Source organism: Microcaecilia unicolor, chromosome 3 (assembly GCF_901765095.1).
Source record: "Microcaecilia unicolor chromosome 3, aMicUni1.1, whole genome shotgun sequence".
NCBI classification, from domain to species: Eukaryota; Metazoa; Chordata; class Amphibia; order Gymnophiona; family Siphonopidae; genus Microcaecilia; species Microcaecilia unicolor.
Genome location: NC_044033.1, coordinates 237,470,337 through 237,487,037, shown reverse-complemented (window position 1 = coordinate 237,487,037; position 16,701 = coordinate 237,470,337). Strand labels below are relative to the sequence as shown.

The window sequence follows — 16,701 nt, the reverse complement described above, 5'->3', positions numbered from 1 at the left end:
TCACAGGTTTGCTTGCTGTGTTTTGAGTGAACGGCGACGGCTGCACGGGGGAATGGAAACGGATTTACCAAATGGCTTCCTTCCTTACAGTGGACTAGATAGGCTGGCTCACTTCCACTCCACTCCTGAAGTTGCAGCAGCGAACAGGCAGGCGTAAGAGCAGTAAGCAGCCAGGCTCGACGCCGTCCTTCGCTTCCTGCCATCTCTACGTCCCGCCTTCCTCTGATGTCATTTCCTTTTGGGTGGGCAGGGCGCTGAGAGGGCAGGAAGCGAAGGACGGAGTCAAGGCTGGCTGCTTGCTGCTTTTACTACTATGCCCCCCTCGCCCCCCCCCCCCCCCAGTCAACACCCATGGGAGCAGGAGTCATGAGAGAGCGGGAAGGAGCTAAAATCATATGAAGGTGAGGCTTTTGGTCCGTGGCAGGAAGAATAGGGAAGGTTAAAAAAATTGCTTTGAGTGCTGGCCCGACACACTGGTTGAGAACTGCTGAGTTAGAGCAATTCACCTTGTTTCCAGGAAGTAGAATCATGCAACCTGATACTTTTGGTTTGTTTCATTCAGGAAAATACATTTGTTATAATGAAACTGCTGCTTAAATAAAACCCTACCAGTTTGGTTATTATACAACAAATTATTACTTGCAACAAATTTCCCTCTCAGACTTCTTATTGTACTGAGAATTAATAATTTTACTCTCATGAGTTCAAATAATACATCATATATATTAATCACATTGGCCTTAAAGTTTGAACCAGAGGCAACAGAGGCTAAAGTTGTAAGAAATACCAGGAGGGGGAAATAGGATGTCTCAGCCTATTGCTCTGATGACTGAATATTTTACCCATTGTTTACTTTCATGTAGTTCATTTTACAAACTTTTGTCTCTGAATCATTATTTAAATTCTACAGTTTATCACAGTTAAGGGAGAGAGGTTAATAATTTGGTTTCATATTGCTAAAGGTTGATGTTCTTTAAGGAAGGTTTATAGAAGAGTGAATGAAGTGAAATCAAAGATGCTCTCTGACCTGTGGATAGTGGTATATCTTGGAGAGGATGGAAAACTGGCTCGAATACTCAGCTGAAAGACCTTCAATAACAGCAGCCAGTGGTCCAGATGTTTTGCAGTTGTAATTTGGGATCCCAGTGTCCATTCCTGAAAATATGCTCGTGGCAGCTGTATACATTAGTAATAAATTGTTATAAGGGTTATAAATGTGGAACCCCAGTGTAAGGTTGGGTAAGAGCTCCGAACTATTGTTAATCTCCTCCACCGCAGACACAAAGGCCAGGAAGTTGTAATAGTTCAATAGTATAGGACTTTAAGGACAATAAATATCATTTAATATGAAATTAGCATCAAACTATAAGATACAGAAACACATATATTAGTATTAGACAAGTTTAAAATAGGTTTAGGATAAGGGTTTGAAGTATTGTTTGTGACAAGCTTTATATATTGGTCTGATAACAAAGACCAAAGCGTGCAATCTCTATGTTCACCACAACTTAATTGTATTTCTTTCCTCTTTTTCCTTTCCTCTATATTTTTTTCTATTCTGCAACATGAATTAGGCCACAGCAAGTAAATGCATATCTTTCCCTCATTCACACACTCATAATCACTAGACTCTACCATCTCTCTTTCTCTGCCTCTACATATGCATCTGAACCAACATTATGGAGCTGCATTTTCGATACTTCATACAAATCAGACTTTGGATGTTTTGAGCTAAACGTTCCAAATCTGAATAGGAAAGAACCTATTTTTGAAAAAAGAAAACATCTACCTTTTTTTCTAAAATACTATTTTGAACAGGGTTTTGTGCTTCACACGTTTATCTTTGTAGCTAATTTTTTTTTTAAATGCACAAGTTAAAAATGTACAAAATCATGCCATTGGGATGTAGGAGGGGCTAGCATTTTTAGCAGAGTGGTCATCCAGACATCGCAGGAGAGAAATGGGGCACTGCAGTGGACTTCATGTAAATACTCCCAAGTATACATCTTACCATTGCTCCTTAACTTGTCTGCTGAGCCCTATAAAACCCACCCAAAACCCACTACTCCCAACTGTTCACCACTACAATAACCCAATAGCCTATATGTGGGTACAGTGTGTGTCTGGTGAGTTTTGAAGGGCTCACAGTTTCTACCACAAGTGTAACAGGTAGTTGGAGGTATGGGCCTGGGTCCGTCTGTCTCCAGTGTAGTTCATCTACTACCACACTACTCCGGGGAACTGTATGCTGGTCTGATGGACCTCGCTATAACATCTGAGGCTGTCATAGAGGCTGGTGAGTACTATTTTTATTCACATTTTTAGGTGGTGGGAGGGGGTTGGTGACTACTGGGGGAGTAAGTGGATCATCCCTGAGTCCCTCCAGTGGTCATCTGTTCACTTAGGGCAACTGATGAGGTCAGATGGAGAAGAAAGAAAGGGGGAAGAACAAGGAGGAAGAGGAGGTGAGGTAGGAGAAGAACACTACACCTCAATGAAGTTGACTATTTTAAAATTTCCTACAAAGGTTCGTAATACAATTCATTTCTATGGGTAGCTACAGTTGACTTTTGTGGAAAATAGCATACAGCTCACAGGAAAACCCTCAGGTTACTACATCAGTGCCTGAATACTCTGTTCACACGAGTAACTTTCCTAAATCTTAATGCACAGATTGTAGGTTTTTAGATTTAATGGGATATTCAGGCAAACACTTCGCTTGTAATGTGCTGTCAAGCATCAGATGTAATCATCTGTGCTTTAAAGCATTGCACTGAGCTTCAGCACAAAATGTTCTAATGCATGTGCAGAACTTTACTCTTGATACAGTAAACTAATGACAAGCAAACTACTGCTGCATTAGAAAATGTGCAATGATAGAAAAATAGCGCATACCACAGACTGCTGCATCAGGCTTGTTTGTTTCCCTTCCTGTCAGGTGTCACCATTTTTACGGATAACAGTACACAAAGAGGGAATAAAAATGCTGTGGTGATTTGGGTTGCTGTGGCTACTATGTTGCTCAGGATCAGATGGGAGGGTGGCTACCTCAGTTGAAGTAAAGTTTCTGCACTAAAGGAGAGTTAGATGGAGGTAATTCATACCAAAGTGAGCAAACATGGAGCATATTCTGAATAATAGATCACACAGAGAGAGGGTGTGAAGGAGCTAAAGACACACTCAATAGAAGAGAAAAGCAAAAGGAAGGAGATATAATACAAGTTTTCACATACTTATGTGCTTTGAATAAGGTACAAACAAGTAATATTTTCAAAAGAATGAAAAGCTCAATTTTAAAAGGATGTCAAAGGAATTAAGAAGGGCAGAACCTAAAAAAAAAAGTTGTTGTTTTTTTCTTTCCTGGAGAGTATGGTGTATATTTAAAGTAGTTTAATAGTAAACAGCAACAAAATGCAAGCATGCTTTGGAAAGACGTGGGGCGGTCACTTTTCTGAAGCTGTCTGAAAATTTTTCATTCTGTTCATTGGAAGAAGCAGACACAGTGAAAAGTACATTTTTACCTGCCCTAAAGGTATGAGGGATTGAGAGAGACAACACCGTGTCCAGTTGTGTATTTTCACAATGATATTATGGGGAAACTATCTACCTTATAAAGAGATGAAATTCTTAGCAGGTCCTTTTCCCCCAGGGTATATTTCAATGGGAAAATACTCATACTTAATGTGAGAGAATTGGTAAATTGTAATCAGGTTATAATTGCAGTTCATGCCAGTGACTAATCAAAAAAAAAAACCAAAACAAAACAAGCGTGTCTCATTTAGGAAATAAGCCATGATGCTACTTACTAGGTATAGCCATCAAATGAGGGAACAGTTGTGAAGAATGGATGATGAAGTGGGGAAACGTTTTCTACAGTTACGAGTCCCCCAATCATGATGTCCCCATCCCTACGGTAGCCTGGTCGTAGCTCTGTTGATAGGTAGTTTCCAAGTGTGCACTGACACTCAGCCGTCTTCCATAGGATGTCACAAAGCATCAATACAATCAGAACCAGATGAGTTTCTATTTTTACTGCTGTGAAACAGCTTCTACTGTGATAATGCTCACTCTTTCCACTCCAAATGTAATAGCTGGGCATGGTGTGGGATGCTGTATGGTTCTTGATAGTGCTATCTAACTAAATATTTGAATGATGGGCAGAAAACATTAAGTATTAAACTGCAGTGAAGTAGACCTGTCCATTTACACACAAGAAGGATGAAGAAAGACAGTAAAATTGTAATGCTTATGGTGAGGTGACCACTCTTTTTCTAACTGAGCTTCAATACCTGTGAGGACATCATGTGGTCTCTGTTGAGCTCTGTTGCTCAGAGGTTCAGCCTTAAGGGAAATATGCTCCTGACAGCTTCACTTTCCATGAAATATAGGTTGTTTCTGCTAAATAAAACCTTATGGATCCTTTGTTTTAATTAGCTAAAAAAGACAAATATTAATTTGATTGGGATGTTTTTATGGTCGCACTGTAACACAACATTGTAATACAGGTGATGATAACAGAAAAAGATGAAAAAGCCCATCCACTCTGCACAGTTATTGTGTCCATACTGCCTTAGATACATCTGAGATTCCAGTTAGAGTGAGACTAATTACAAGGCATCTCTCCAGGACAGTCTATTCAGTTCCTTCCTTGGTAATCCAGCACATTGAATAGCAGAGCACTTTTGATCCCTTTCACTACTATCCTACACCCCTTCTTTCTCACATTTAACCACAAGGTTTTGTAATAATTAAAATAAATCAGCTTGATACAGATTATTCTGCTGTCCTAAGGTATACCATAAAGCCAGCGAAGTCATTAGATTCAGTCCTACTACTGGCCTTGCCTCTATGGATTATCTTAAACATCAGCGCCAACTCTTAATTTAAGCCAGTTAAATTGTTCATGTCATGCACTGTAATAACAGTGCATTGTCCAGTTAGGGAAGTCAAAGGTTTAATCTTAGATCATTTGCAGACTATTTCCCTGAATTCAAGAAATGCATTTGCAAGTTTCGCACAATCGTATGAATAAAAGTTTCTTTAAACATGTGTTAGCAGAATGTATGTGTAAAAAAATATGTCTTACCTGATAATTTTCTTTCCATTAATCACAACCAGGGCTGGTGTTAGATCTGCTGGAACCCAGGTCATAAATTAAAGAAGGGACCCCCCCCCCCCAACTAATCCCCTCTCATTCCTGCCCTTCCCCTGATCTCCCCACCCACCATTATTACCATACATAAAATAACTTTAAATGAATTCTTCAAACACATAAAACACAGGCAGATGTTCACCAAATACAGAACAAAGGATCAAACTCAGAAGTAACTGCAGAGGTGTGGAAAGCAGCATCATGGGTCTAGTTCAGGTGGCCTAGAACATCAGAAAGCACCATTTAGCAGTGCCTGTGAATAATGGAGCTGGAGCATATGCAAAGAAGAGGAGCCTGCTCACAGTGTCCTAGTGCGGGAGACCCTGGAAAGGCACATGGAAGCTTGGCCACTGTTTGGAAATAAGGATACTGGACTAGGTGAACCATTGATCTGACCCAGCATGTCTACTCTTGTTTTAATGTTATATTCTCCAGCACAACTGCAGGAGAGCTGTGCTAGGATATGGAGTTGTACTAGTAAATTCAGTCCCCTTTTCATATCAGGGTCACATGGCTGCTGGGGTAGAGGGATACTGATGTGTGAACAGAAGCAGGACTCATGATTGCCTGCTCAAAGTAAAAAGCAATGCACATCCTTTCTCATTTAACAGTTTCCCTGCTAATGTCCAAAATGATAGTTTTAGAATGCCGGTTGTCCTTCCTCAGCTACGAGCCACTACTACTACTACTACTACTTAACATTTCTAAAGCGCTACCAGGGTTATGCAGCGCTGTACAGTTTAACAGAGAAGGACAGTCCCTGCTCAAGGAGCTTACAATCTAAAGGACAAATGTACAGTCAGTCAAATAGGGCAGTCAAAATGGGACAGTCTAGATTTCCTGAAAAGAAGCATAAAGGTTAGGTGCCGAATTAGACGTTGAAGAGGTGGGCTTTGAGTAAAGATTTGAAGATGGGCAAGGAGGGGACTTGGCGAATGGGCTCAGGAAGTTTATTCCAAGCATAGGGTGAGGCGAGGCAGAAAGGACGGAGCCTGGAGTTGGCGGTGGTGGAGAAGGGAACTGAGAGGAGGGATTTGTCCTATGAGCGGAGGTTTCGGGTGGGAACGTAGGGGGAGATGAGGGTAGAGAGGTAATGAGGGGCTGTGGACTGAGTGCATTTGTAGGTTAGAAGGAGAAGCTTGAACTGTATGCGGTGCCTGATCGGAAGCCAGTGAAGTGACCTGAGGAGAGGGGTGATATGAGTATATCGGTCCAGTTGGAATATAAGACGTGCAGCAGAGTTCTGCACGGATTGAAGGGGGGATAGATGGTTAAGTGGGAGGCCAGTGAGGAGTAGGTTGCAGTAGTCAAGGCGAGAGGTAATGAGAGAGTGGATGAGAGTTCAGGTGGTGTGCTCGGAGAGGAAAGGACGAATTTTGCTAATGTTATAGAGGAAGAAGCGACAGATCTTGGCTATCTGCTGGATATGCGCAGAGAGGGAGAGGGAGGAGTCAAAGATGACTCCGAGGTTGCGGGCAGATGAGACGGGGAGGATGAGAGTGTTATTGACTGAGATAGAGAGTGGAGGAAAAGGAGAAGTGGGTTTTGGTGGACAGATGATAAGCTCGGTCTTGGCCATGTTCAGTTTCAGGTGGCGGTTGGACATCCAGGCAGCAATGTCAGAAAAGCAGGCTGATACTTTGGCCTGGGTTTCTGCAGTGATGTCTGGTGTGAATAGATAAAGCTGGGTGTCGTCAGCATAAAGATGATATTGGAAACCATGCGATGAGATCAGTGAGCCCAGGGAAGAGGTGTAGATTGAAAAAAGAAGGGGTCCAAGGACAGATCCCTGAGGAACTCCAACAGAAAGCGGGACAGGGGTGGAGGAAGATCCATGAGAATGTACTCTGAAGGTACGGTGGGAGAGATAAGAGGAGAACCAGGAGAGAACGGAGCCCTGGAACCCAAATGAGGGCAGTGTGGCAAGAAGTAACTCATGGTTGACAGTGTCAAAAGCTGCGGATAGGTCAAGGAGGATGAGGATGGAGTAGTGACCTTTGGATTTGGCAAGGAACAGGTCATTACAGACTTTAGAGAGTGCTGTTCCTGTCGAGTGAAGAGGGCAGAAACCGGATTGAAGTGGATCGAGGATGGCATGAGAGGAGAGAAAATCAAGGCAGCGGCTGTGAACGGCACGTTCAAGTATCTTGGAGAGGAAGGGTAGGAGGGAGATGGGGCGGTAGTTGGAGGGACAGGTAGGGTCAAGTGATGGTTTTTTGAGGAGTGGTGTGACTACGGCGTGCTTGAAGGTGTCAGGGACAGTTGCAGTGGAGAGAGAGAGGTTGAGGATATGACAGATGGGGGGGGGGGGGTGACAGTAGGAGAGATGGTGTTAAATCCTTGTGACCATTGGCAAGTCACTTAATGCTCCATTGTCCCAGGTACAAAAACGTAGATTATGAGCCCTCTAGAGACAGAGAAAGTACCTGCATATAATGTGTACAGAGCTTCATAAGTCTAGTAGCGCTATAGAAATGATTAGTAGTAGTAGTAAAGACAGGCTCAAGTCATCATGGGTCCTGTCAATCTGCGAGCTCCCACTCCCACAGGCTCCTGAATTGCATGTAATATCGGCATTCTTTTTTTTGGTTTTTTTTTTCATCCTACGCATTTTCTCACATTGCCCAGTTTTCCCAAGTATCATTCACCATCATCAGTCAGCTCTAGCCTTGCCTTAGTTCCTTATTGTCCCTCCAGAGCAGTCCAGATGCTTGGTTATGCCCCTTTGCTAGCACTCAGCTATGATATCATCAGTTCAGAACCCTGTGCAGCCCTCCTAAATAGCCAGTCTTTCTCAATCTGCAGCAGGTGAAAGAACTTCCAGTGCAGCCTCCTCTGATCTAATAGGATATCCAGTGGGGCAATGTTTCAGTCTGTAAATTGATAGTTTGATTACCATGATTTTCTAATGAAACAAAAGAGAAAGCCTGCATGGGACGAGTCATCCAATATGTATTTCATTTTCTTACATGCACAAATTTGAGGAATGTGCACAGCAAAAATTTTCAGTTTAGTTCAACTTCAATTAACCATCTGGTTCATCTTTGGAAGCTTAATCATTTGCATTATTCACTTCACTGTGTTTCATAATGGCAAATGGGAAAGTAATTTTTGCACTGTACTAGTGAGATTTTCCATTTTTTTTAAAACAAATTGCTTTCATGGAACAAAGAAAGGGACAAAGGGTACTAACAGTGGTGTGAAGAATACAACCCCCCTCTCAAAGGGGCAAAGAAGAAGAAAGAGTGAAATAAAGAACCCAAGGCATAGAAACGGAGTCAGGGAAACACTGATGAAAGCAGAACACTGGAAGAGGGATAACGTCACTAGCACTGGCAGAGTGTATGACATAAGAACATAAGTATTGCCATACTGGGACAGACCAGATATCCATTTTAATAATGGCTTATGGAATTTTCTTTTAGGAAGCCATCCAAGCCTTTTTTAACCACACTAAGCTAACTGTTTTTACTACATTCTATGGCAAAGAATTCAAGGGTTTAATTACACATTGAGTGAAGAATTTTCTCTGATTCATTTTAACTTTACCTCTTTGTAGCTTCATTGCATGCCCCCTAATCCTAGTATTTTGGGAAAGTGTAAACAAGCGATTCACGTCTACCCGCTCCAGTGCACTCAAAATGTTATAGACCTCTATCATATCTCCCCTTAGCCATCTTTTCTCCAAGCTGAAAAGCCCTAGCTGCTTTAGCCTTTCCTCATAGGGAAGTTGTCCTATCCTCTTTATCATTTTTGTCATCCTTCTTTGTACCTTTTCTAATTCCACTATATCTTTTCTGAGATGCGGTGACCAGAATTGCACACAATATTCGAGGTGCAGTCTCACCATGGAGAGGTACAATGGCACTATAACATCCTCAATTTTGTTTTCCATTCCTTTCCTAATAATAACTAACTTTTTATTTGCTTTCTTAGCCACCAACACACACTGAACAGAGGGTTTCAATCAGTGGCATTCCTAGGGTGGCTGACATCCGGGGCGGATCGCCGATGCACCCCCCCCCCCCCCCACGGGTGCAGCACGACCCCCCATCCCGGTGAAAGGACACCCAGCACGACCCCACCACCGGCAACTGCACATCCCCGGGGTGCATTTTTACCTGCTGGGGGGGGGGGGGGGGGTGCCGCGCGCCCTGTCTGCTTCTACTACTACTACTTAACATTTCTAAAGCGCTACTAGGGTTACGAAGTGCTGTACAATTTACATAGAGGGACAGTCCCTGCTCAAAAGAGCTTACAATCTAGTAGACAATTGAACGGTCAAATTGGGGCAGTCCCTGGATTTACTGAAACGTTAAGAGTTAGGTGCCGAACGCAGCAATGAAGAGGTGGGTTTTAAGCAGAGACTTGAAGATGGGCAGGGACGGGGACTTGGCGAATGGCTCAGGAAGTTTATTCCAAGCATAGGGTGAGGCGAGGCGAAAGGGCGGAACCTGGAGTTGACGGTGGTGGAGAAGAGGGAACTGAGAGGAGGGATTTGTCCTGTAAGGTTTCGGTGGGAACGTAGGGGGAGATGAGGGTAGAGAGGTATGAGGGGCGTGTGACTGAGTGCATTTGTTAGGTTAGAAGGAGAAGCTGAACTGTATGCGGTGCCTGATCGGAAGCCAGTGAAGTGACCTGAGGAGAGGGGTGATATGAGATATCGGTCCAGTTGGAATATAAGACGGCAGCAGAGTTCTGCACGGATTGAAGGGGGGATAGATGTCTAAGTGGGAGGCCAGTGAGGAGTAGGTTGCAGTAGCAAGGCGAGAGGTAATGAGGAGAGTGGATGAAGGTTCTGGGTGGTGTGCTCGGAGAGGAAAGGACGAATTTTGCTAATGTATAGGAGGAAGAAGAGACAGATCTTGGCTATCTGCTGGATCTGCGCAGAGAGGGAGAGGGCGGTCCCGTTGAGTTCAGACAAATGACTCCGAGGGTTGCAGGCATATGAGACGGGGAGGATGAGGGTTGTTACGACTGAGATAGACATGTCGGACGGAACCCGAAGAGAAGTGGGTTTTGGTGAAAGACGATGAGCTCGGTCTGGACATGGTTCAGTTTCACCCGGTGGCGGTTGGAACATCCAGGCCAGCACACTTTTGGATAAGCAGGCTGATACCTTTGCCTGGGTCTCCGCGGTGATGTCTGGTGTGGAGAGATACAGCTGGGCTGTCATCAGCATCGAGATGATTTACTGGACACCATGAGATTAGTCAGGAGCCCAGTGAGGAGTGGTCCAGACCCATTGAGAAGAGAAGGTGGATCCAAGGACAGAATCCCTGGGGAATAACCAACAGATAGGGAGATGGGGTGGAGGAAGATTCCATGAGACTGAACTCTGAGGTGCGTTGGGAGAGATGGAGGACAACCCAGGAGAGGACGGAGCCCTGGAACCCAAATGAGGACAGTGTGGCAAGAAGTAAGTCATGATTGACAGTTGTCAAAAGCGGCAGATAGATCAAGGAGGATGAGGATGGTGTAGGTGGCCTCTGGATTTGGCAAGGAACAGGTCATTACAGACTTTAGAGAGTGCTGTTTCTGTCGAGTGTAGAGGGCGAAAACCGGATTGAAGTGGATCGAGAATGGCAATGAGAGGAGAGAAAATCAAGGCAGCGGCTGTGAACGGCACGCTCAAGTATTTTGGAGAAGAAGGGTAGGAGGGAGGTGGGGTGGTAGTTGGAGGGATATGTAGGGTCAAGTGATGGTTTTTTGAGGAGAGGTGTGACTACGGCTGTGCTTGAGGTGTCAGGGACAGTTGCGGTAGAGAGAGAGAGGTTGAGGATATGACAGATGGAGGGGTGACAGTATGAGAGATGATGTTAAATAAGTTGGTGGGGATGGGATCAGAAGAGCAGGTGGTGCAGTTCGAGGAGGAAAGAAGGCGAGCGGTTTTCCTCCCTCGGTGATGACAGGAAAGTAGGAGAAAGAGGCCTGGGTTGGTTGGTTGAGGGCGAGGGTTGAAGGGTGAAGAGGAGATGACATGGTAGTGCACTCCTTTTGCACCTTGTCGCGGAAGTAATCAGCCAGTGATTGAGGAGAGAGCAAGGGGGGGTGGGAGCGGAGGGTACTTTGAGGAGGGAGTTAAGGGTGGCGAAGAGACGACGGGGGTTGGAGCTGAGAGAGTTGGTCAATTGGGTGTAATAGTCCTGTTTGGCAAGGAATAGGGAGGAGTGGAAGGAGGATAGCATGAATTTGTAGTGAAGGAAGTCTGAATGGGTGCGAGATTTCCTCCAGAGGCGTTCAGCAGATCGGGCGCAGGAGCGAAGGTAGCGGATGCAAGGGGTCGGTCAGGGCTGGGGATTAGCACGCTTTGTAGGACGGGAGGTGGATGGTGCGAGAGTGTCCAGAGCAGAGGAGAGAGTGGCATTGTAAGCGGAGACAGCCTTGTTGACAGACTCGGAGGACATGATGGAGGGGAGGAGATTAGAAATACTAGAGGATAGGGTGGGAGGGTCAATAGTCTGGAGATTCCTGGAGGTAGTGGTTAAAGTTGGACGGGGCTGAGGGGGGGGTGAAGAAGTGTGAAGGTGATTAGGTGATGATCGGAGAGAGGAAGAGCTGAAGCGTGGAAATTAGAGGGAGAGGATGAGGTCGAGACAGTGGCCGTCTCGGTGAGTAGGGGAGGTGGAGCATAGCTGGAGGTTGAAGGAGGGTGTTAGAGTGAGGAACTGAGAAGTGTGAGGGTCGGATTGGTCATCAATGTGTATGTTAAAGTCTCCTAGAATGAGGGATGGAGATGAGGGTTCTAGAAAAATGGAAAGCCAGGCATCAAAGTCGGTGAGGAAGGAAGAGAGGGATTTATTAGGGGGGCGGTAAATGACTGCCACTCTGAGTGGCAATGGGTAGAATAGTCGGATGGAGTGTGCTTCAAAGGATGAGAAGCAGTGAGACTGCAGTAGGAGGAGGTGTTGGAAACTACAGGAGGGCGAAAGTAGTAGCCCGATGCCTCCATCGCGGCCAGCTGGAGAAGAGATAACCTCCATGACAAAGGGCTGCGACTGAGGCAGAGTCGTCAGGGGAGAGCCAGGTTTCAGTTAGGGCGAGCAGTTGAAGGGAACGAGAGATGAAGAGATCGTGGGTGAAGGGCAGTTTGTTGCAGACCGAGTGGGCATTCCACAAGGCACATGAGAAGGGGAGGGAAGAGGGGGGGAGGAGGGGAATAGAAATGAGATTGGAGACATCACGGAATCGTTTGCAAGGATAGGAGGAGGACAGGTGAGGGGGGCCTGGATTAGGATTAATGTCTCCCGCGGATAGCAGGAGGAGGAGCAAGAGAGTGTGGAGGAGGGTGGGGGAGGTCGGGCGACGAAGACGGGGTGCACGTAGGAGGAATGGTGATGGGTTAATGGCAGGAAGGAAGTGTTGAAGGTTGAAGGAGGAGGGGGACAAGAGAGATGGTGAAGTGGTGAGGGACGGGGGTGAATAGGGTATTGCTGTAGCGAGCAGGACGGAGGGGACATGGGTGGGCAATGAGTTCCAGCGGTAGGCAGTGGTGGGGGGGAGGGGGAAAAGATTAGGAAGGGACAGGGCAAGGAATAGAATGTGGATAGGGGCCATAAGTAGTGATTGCGGTGTAACAGGTGTATGTGTAGTGACTGAGGTGAGAAGCAGATAGATAGAGCGGAAAAGCTGAATTGGAGGCTTGGAATTGGAGGGATTGATGGACTGGAGAGCAGGTAAGTAAATGGCTGACAAGTTAGCAAGCAGGCAAGTGAGGCAGTAGCTGCCAAGCTAGCAGGCGGGCTGGAACAAGCTGGTGCAGATAGACAGGAACGAGCAGGGAGAGGCAGTGAGAAGCTGGGGAGCAGGTAAGTCAATGTAATGGCTGACAAGTTAGCAGGCAGGCAAGTAAGTCAATGGCTGACAGCTAGCAGGCGGGCTGGAGCATACTGGTGCAGATGGACAGCAGGTAAGTCGATGGCTGACAAGTTAGTAGGCTTCGCTCATTCCATGCTCCCTCTGCCCCGGAACAGGAAGTAACCTGTTCCAGGGCAGAGGGAGCACAGAACGAATGGAGCAGACAGGTGCGGCACCCCCCCAGCGGCGTGCACCCAGGGCAGACTGCCCCCACCGCCCCTCCCCCCCCCTTGGTACACCACTGGTTTCAATGTAACATCAACGATGATGCCTAGATTCCTTTTCTGCTCAGTGACTCCTAATGTGGAACCTTATATTACGTAATTATAATTTGTGTTCCTCTTTCCCACATGCATCACTTTACATTTGCTCACATTAAACATCATCTACCATTTGAATGTACTGTCTCCCGGTCTTGTAAGGTCTTCTTATAATTTTTCACAATCCTCTTGCGATTTAACAATGTTGAATGACTTTATGTCGTCAGCAAATTCAATTACCTCACTAGATTACAATCTCTAGATCATTTATAAATATGTTTAAAAGCAGCAGTCCAAGCACAGACCCCTGGGGAACCCAACTATCTGCCCTTCTCTATTGAGAATACTGACTAACCCTACTCTCTGTTTTCTATCTTTTAACCAGTTTTTAATCGACAATAGAACACTAACTTCACTACGGGCTGAGCATACAGAAGCACTGGGCACTAACACTGGGCACTAACATCAGCAATGGGCACTAACACCAGCATATTTATATTTATATTTATAAAAAAGAAAAAGCCGATATAAGAACAATATATGGACAGCATTTTTCTTCCCACCCCCATTGAGCAGATAAGTGACATCTTTCCTTTGAAAAAGAAATGTTTTCTCTTGAATAAGAACTGTTTATGATAAGGAATTTTTCACATAGGATACCTACAAGGAGTGAGGGAGGGGTTAATAGTGCAATGATGGTGGCACGGGTGTTTTGATGATATAAGCTGTCATATGGCTTAAAACTCAAGCACTAGTATCTGAGCACTATTATACACTACTATACATGAATAGATCACTAGACATAGAAGCGAAACTGATATACCCAATTGTAAGGTTTCTAGTTTTTTGATATCTTATTATTTTCAGTCAGTTCCTTCTTCCATTTTCTGAAAGATTTTCTTTTAGCTCTAATAGCTTCCTTCACCTCACTTTTTAACCATGCTAGCTGTCATTTGGTCTTCCTTCCTTCCTTCTTTCTTCCTTTTTTAGTACATGGAATATATTTGCCCTGGGCTTCCAGGATGGTATTTTTGAACAGCACCACACTTGATGTAAATTTTTGTCTGCAGCTGATCTTCTCAGTTTTTTTCACTGTTTTTCTTATTTTATCATAGTCTCCTTTTTTTAAAGTAAAATGCTAACATATTGTATTTCCTGAGTTTACTTAATCCTAAGCCAGTATCAAATCTGATCATATTATGATCACTGTTATCAAGCGGCCCCAGCACCATTTCCTCCTGCACCAGATCATGTGCTCCACTAGGACTACTGCTTCTTGGCTCCTATATCAGCTGCTCCATAAAGCAGTTCTTGATTTTGTCAAGAAAATTTACCTTCCTAGCATGCCCTGTTGTTACATTTACACAGTCAAGATCGGGGTAATTGAAATCACCCATTATTATTGTGTTGCCCAGTTTATTAGCCTCCCTAATTTCTGATAACATTTCTACATGTGTCCATCCTGGCCAGGTGGATAGTAGTACACTCTTGTCACTATCCTTTTCCCTTTTACACATGGAATTTCAATCTATAGGGATTCCAAGATGTGTTTTGTTTCTTGCAGAATATTCAATCTATTTGATTCAAGGCCCTCCTTAACATACAGTGCTAACCTTCCATTTTTTTCCAATTGATGTTTAAATAAAAATGCTTCCACAGCTCTTATGTTTTCATATACTTTGTCTCTGCCTTTCTTTTTTTAAGAGGGGGAGGGGGTGGAGGGTGGTAGCTGCCAGAGGCATCGTTCTTAATCTTCCAATACTCAGCTAAGGCATTTGGCAATTCGGCATGCTGGCTGCAAACCTTTAGCTTCTGTATTGAGGTGGTTGTTGCATTGTTACCTTGATTGGTTGTAAGATGCAATGGTATGGAACCACATTGTTTGCAAGTCACTGCCCTTTCTGGTCTGGTGATGGATGATCGTGTGTGAATGGTTCTGTCCTATCTGATATTTTGGCATTCTTTTTTCCCTTTGATTTACTCTGTATGTCCTTTTGGACTGCCTGCCAGTAAAGGTAATATAGAAAGTACAAATAAACTATAAACTAAGATACTCTCAAAATTTGATGCATCTGCTGGAAATCCCTGAAATGGGGATCCATCAGAATCTGTATCAGCAAGAATCTACTCCATACCATTCTCAGCAGGGAAAAGAGGGCCTCTTGTTCCGCAGTTTTTCTGTACACTCTACTAGTCTCCTGCCCCCTTAACCTATATTATTTCTTTCTTCCTTCAACTCTGTGAAGACAGGAACAAAAAACTCATCTTTCATAGATGCACTAGAATTTTTAGATGTGGCTACTCTCTTATTTACAACAATTTCTTAGACTTGATTAGATCATTCTCCTTGTTCTTCTCTGCTATGTCTGATGCTTGTCCTAGATCTGTCAAACATTCAAGGGCACTATTGCAGAGGGATTTGAGAGTGCAAATCTGTCTCTCCCTGCTTTTGTTTTCTTCCTTCTTTCTCCTTTCCCCTCTTCTAACATTTACTCCCTCTCTTCTCCAATCTCACATTCCATCCTCTTCCCTTCTTTCCCCATCCCTTCCGTCCTTGAGTCTGCTCTTCTCACTCCCTGTCTCTTCTCCTCAAAGTCTGGGACACATCTTCATAAACTTCTCCTAACACTTCCACCATGGGTCTGGCCTCATTTTTGTTGGTAGGGAATGGGGAATGGGAACTTCCACTCAGGCTGCCTCCCCTTCCTGAAGGACAGAGCAAATATTGGAAAAGTGAGAGAGAGAGGAAAGGAATGCATTTAATTTTTCCTAACCTGGAGCATGCACTTTTCCATCTTGTTGTTTGACAAATATACATGAGAAAAGCACCGTTTCTATAACCCTCCTAACCCTATTTTGCTCATGTCTACTATGGAAATGCATCTGTATCTTTTAGTTTAAAGCTAATTTTATATTATCTGACATTTATTGTCTTTAAAGTCCTGTATCCTTGAATTATAACAATTTCTTGGACTTTGTGTCTCCAAGGAGGAAATTAAAAACAGCTCACAGCTCTTACCCAACTCACACTAGGGTTCTAAGTTTATGACCCTTATAACAATACTAGTAAAAAAAGGCCCGTTTCTGACACAAATGAAACGGGCGCTAGCAAGGTTTTCCTCGGAGTGTGTATGTTTGAGAGAGTGTATGTGAGAGTGACTGTGTGTGAGAGAGAGTGAATGTGCGAGTGTGTGTGTGTGTGTGAGAGAGAGAGAGAGAGAGAGAGAGTGAGTCTGGGTGCGAGTGTGTCTGTGAGAGACAGAGTGTGTGTGTGAGAATGAGAGTGTGTGCAAGTGCGTATGTGAGACACAGTGTGAGAGAGAGTGTGTTTCACACAGATACAGTGTGTGCGCGAAACAGAGTGTGTGTGAGACACAGACTCTCTGTGAAACTGAGTGTATGAGACCAAGAGAGTGTGTGAGTGACAGTGTG

The 16,701-nt window shown here is 44.4% G+C and overlaps 1 protein-coding gene across 1 annotated transcript in view; it reads right to left on the bottom strand.

Annotated features, from left to right (window-relative positions):
* The window catches only part of LOC115464466 (vomeronasal type-2 receptor 26-like), a 68,505-nt gene extending 64,406 nt beyond the window's left edge, over nt 1-4,099 (bottom strand). The window contains exons 1-2 of the mRNA XM_030194844.1: nt 3,807-4,099; nt 1,028-1,319 (exon numbers count right to left, since the gene is read on the bottom strand). Of these exons, the coding sequence (XP_030050704.1) occupies nt 1,028-1,319; nt 3,807-4,099 (585 nt within the window). The remainder of the gene's footprint in view (nt 1-1,027; nt 1,320-3,806) is intronic.
* Between the last annotated feature and the right edge of the window lie 12,602 nt (nt 4,100-16,701).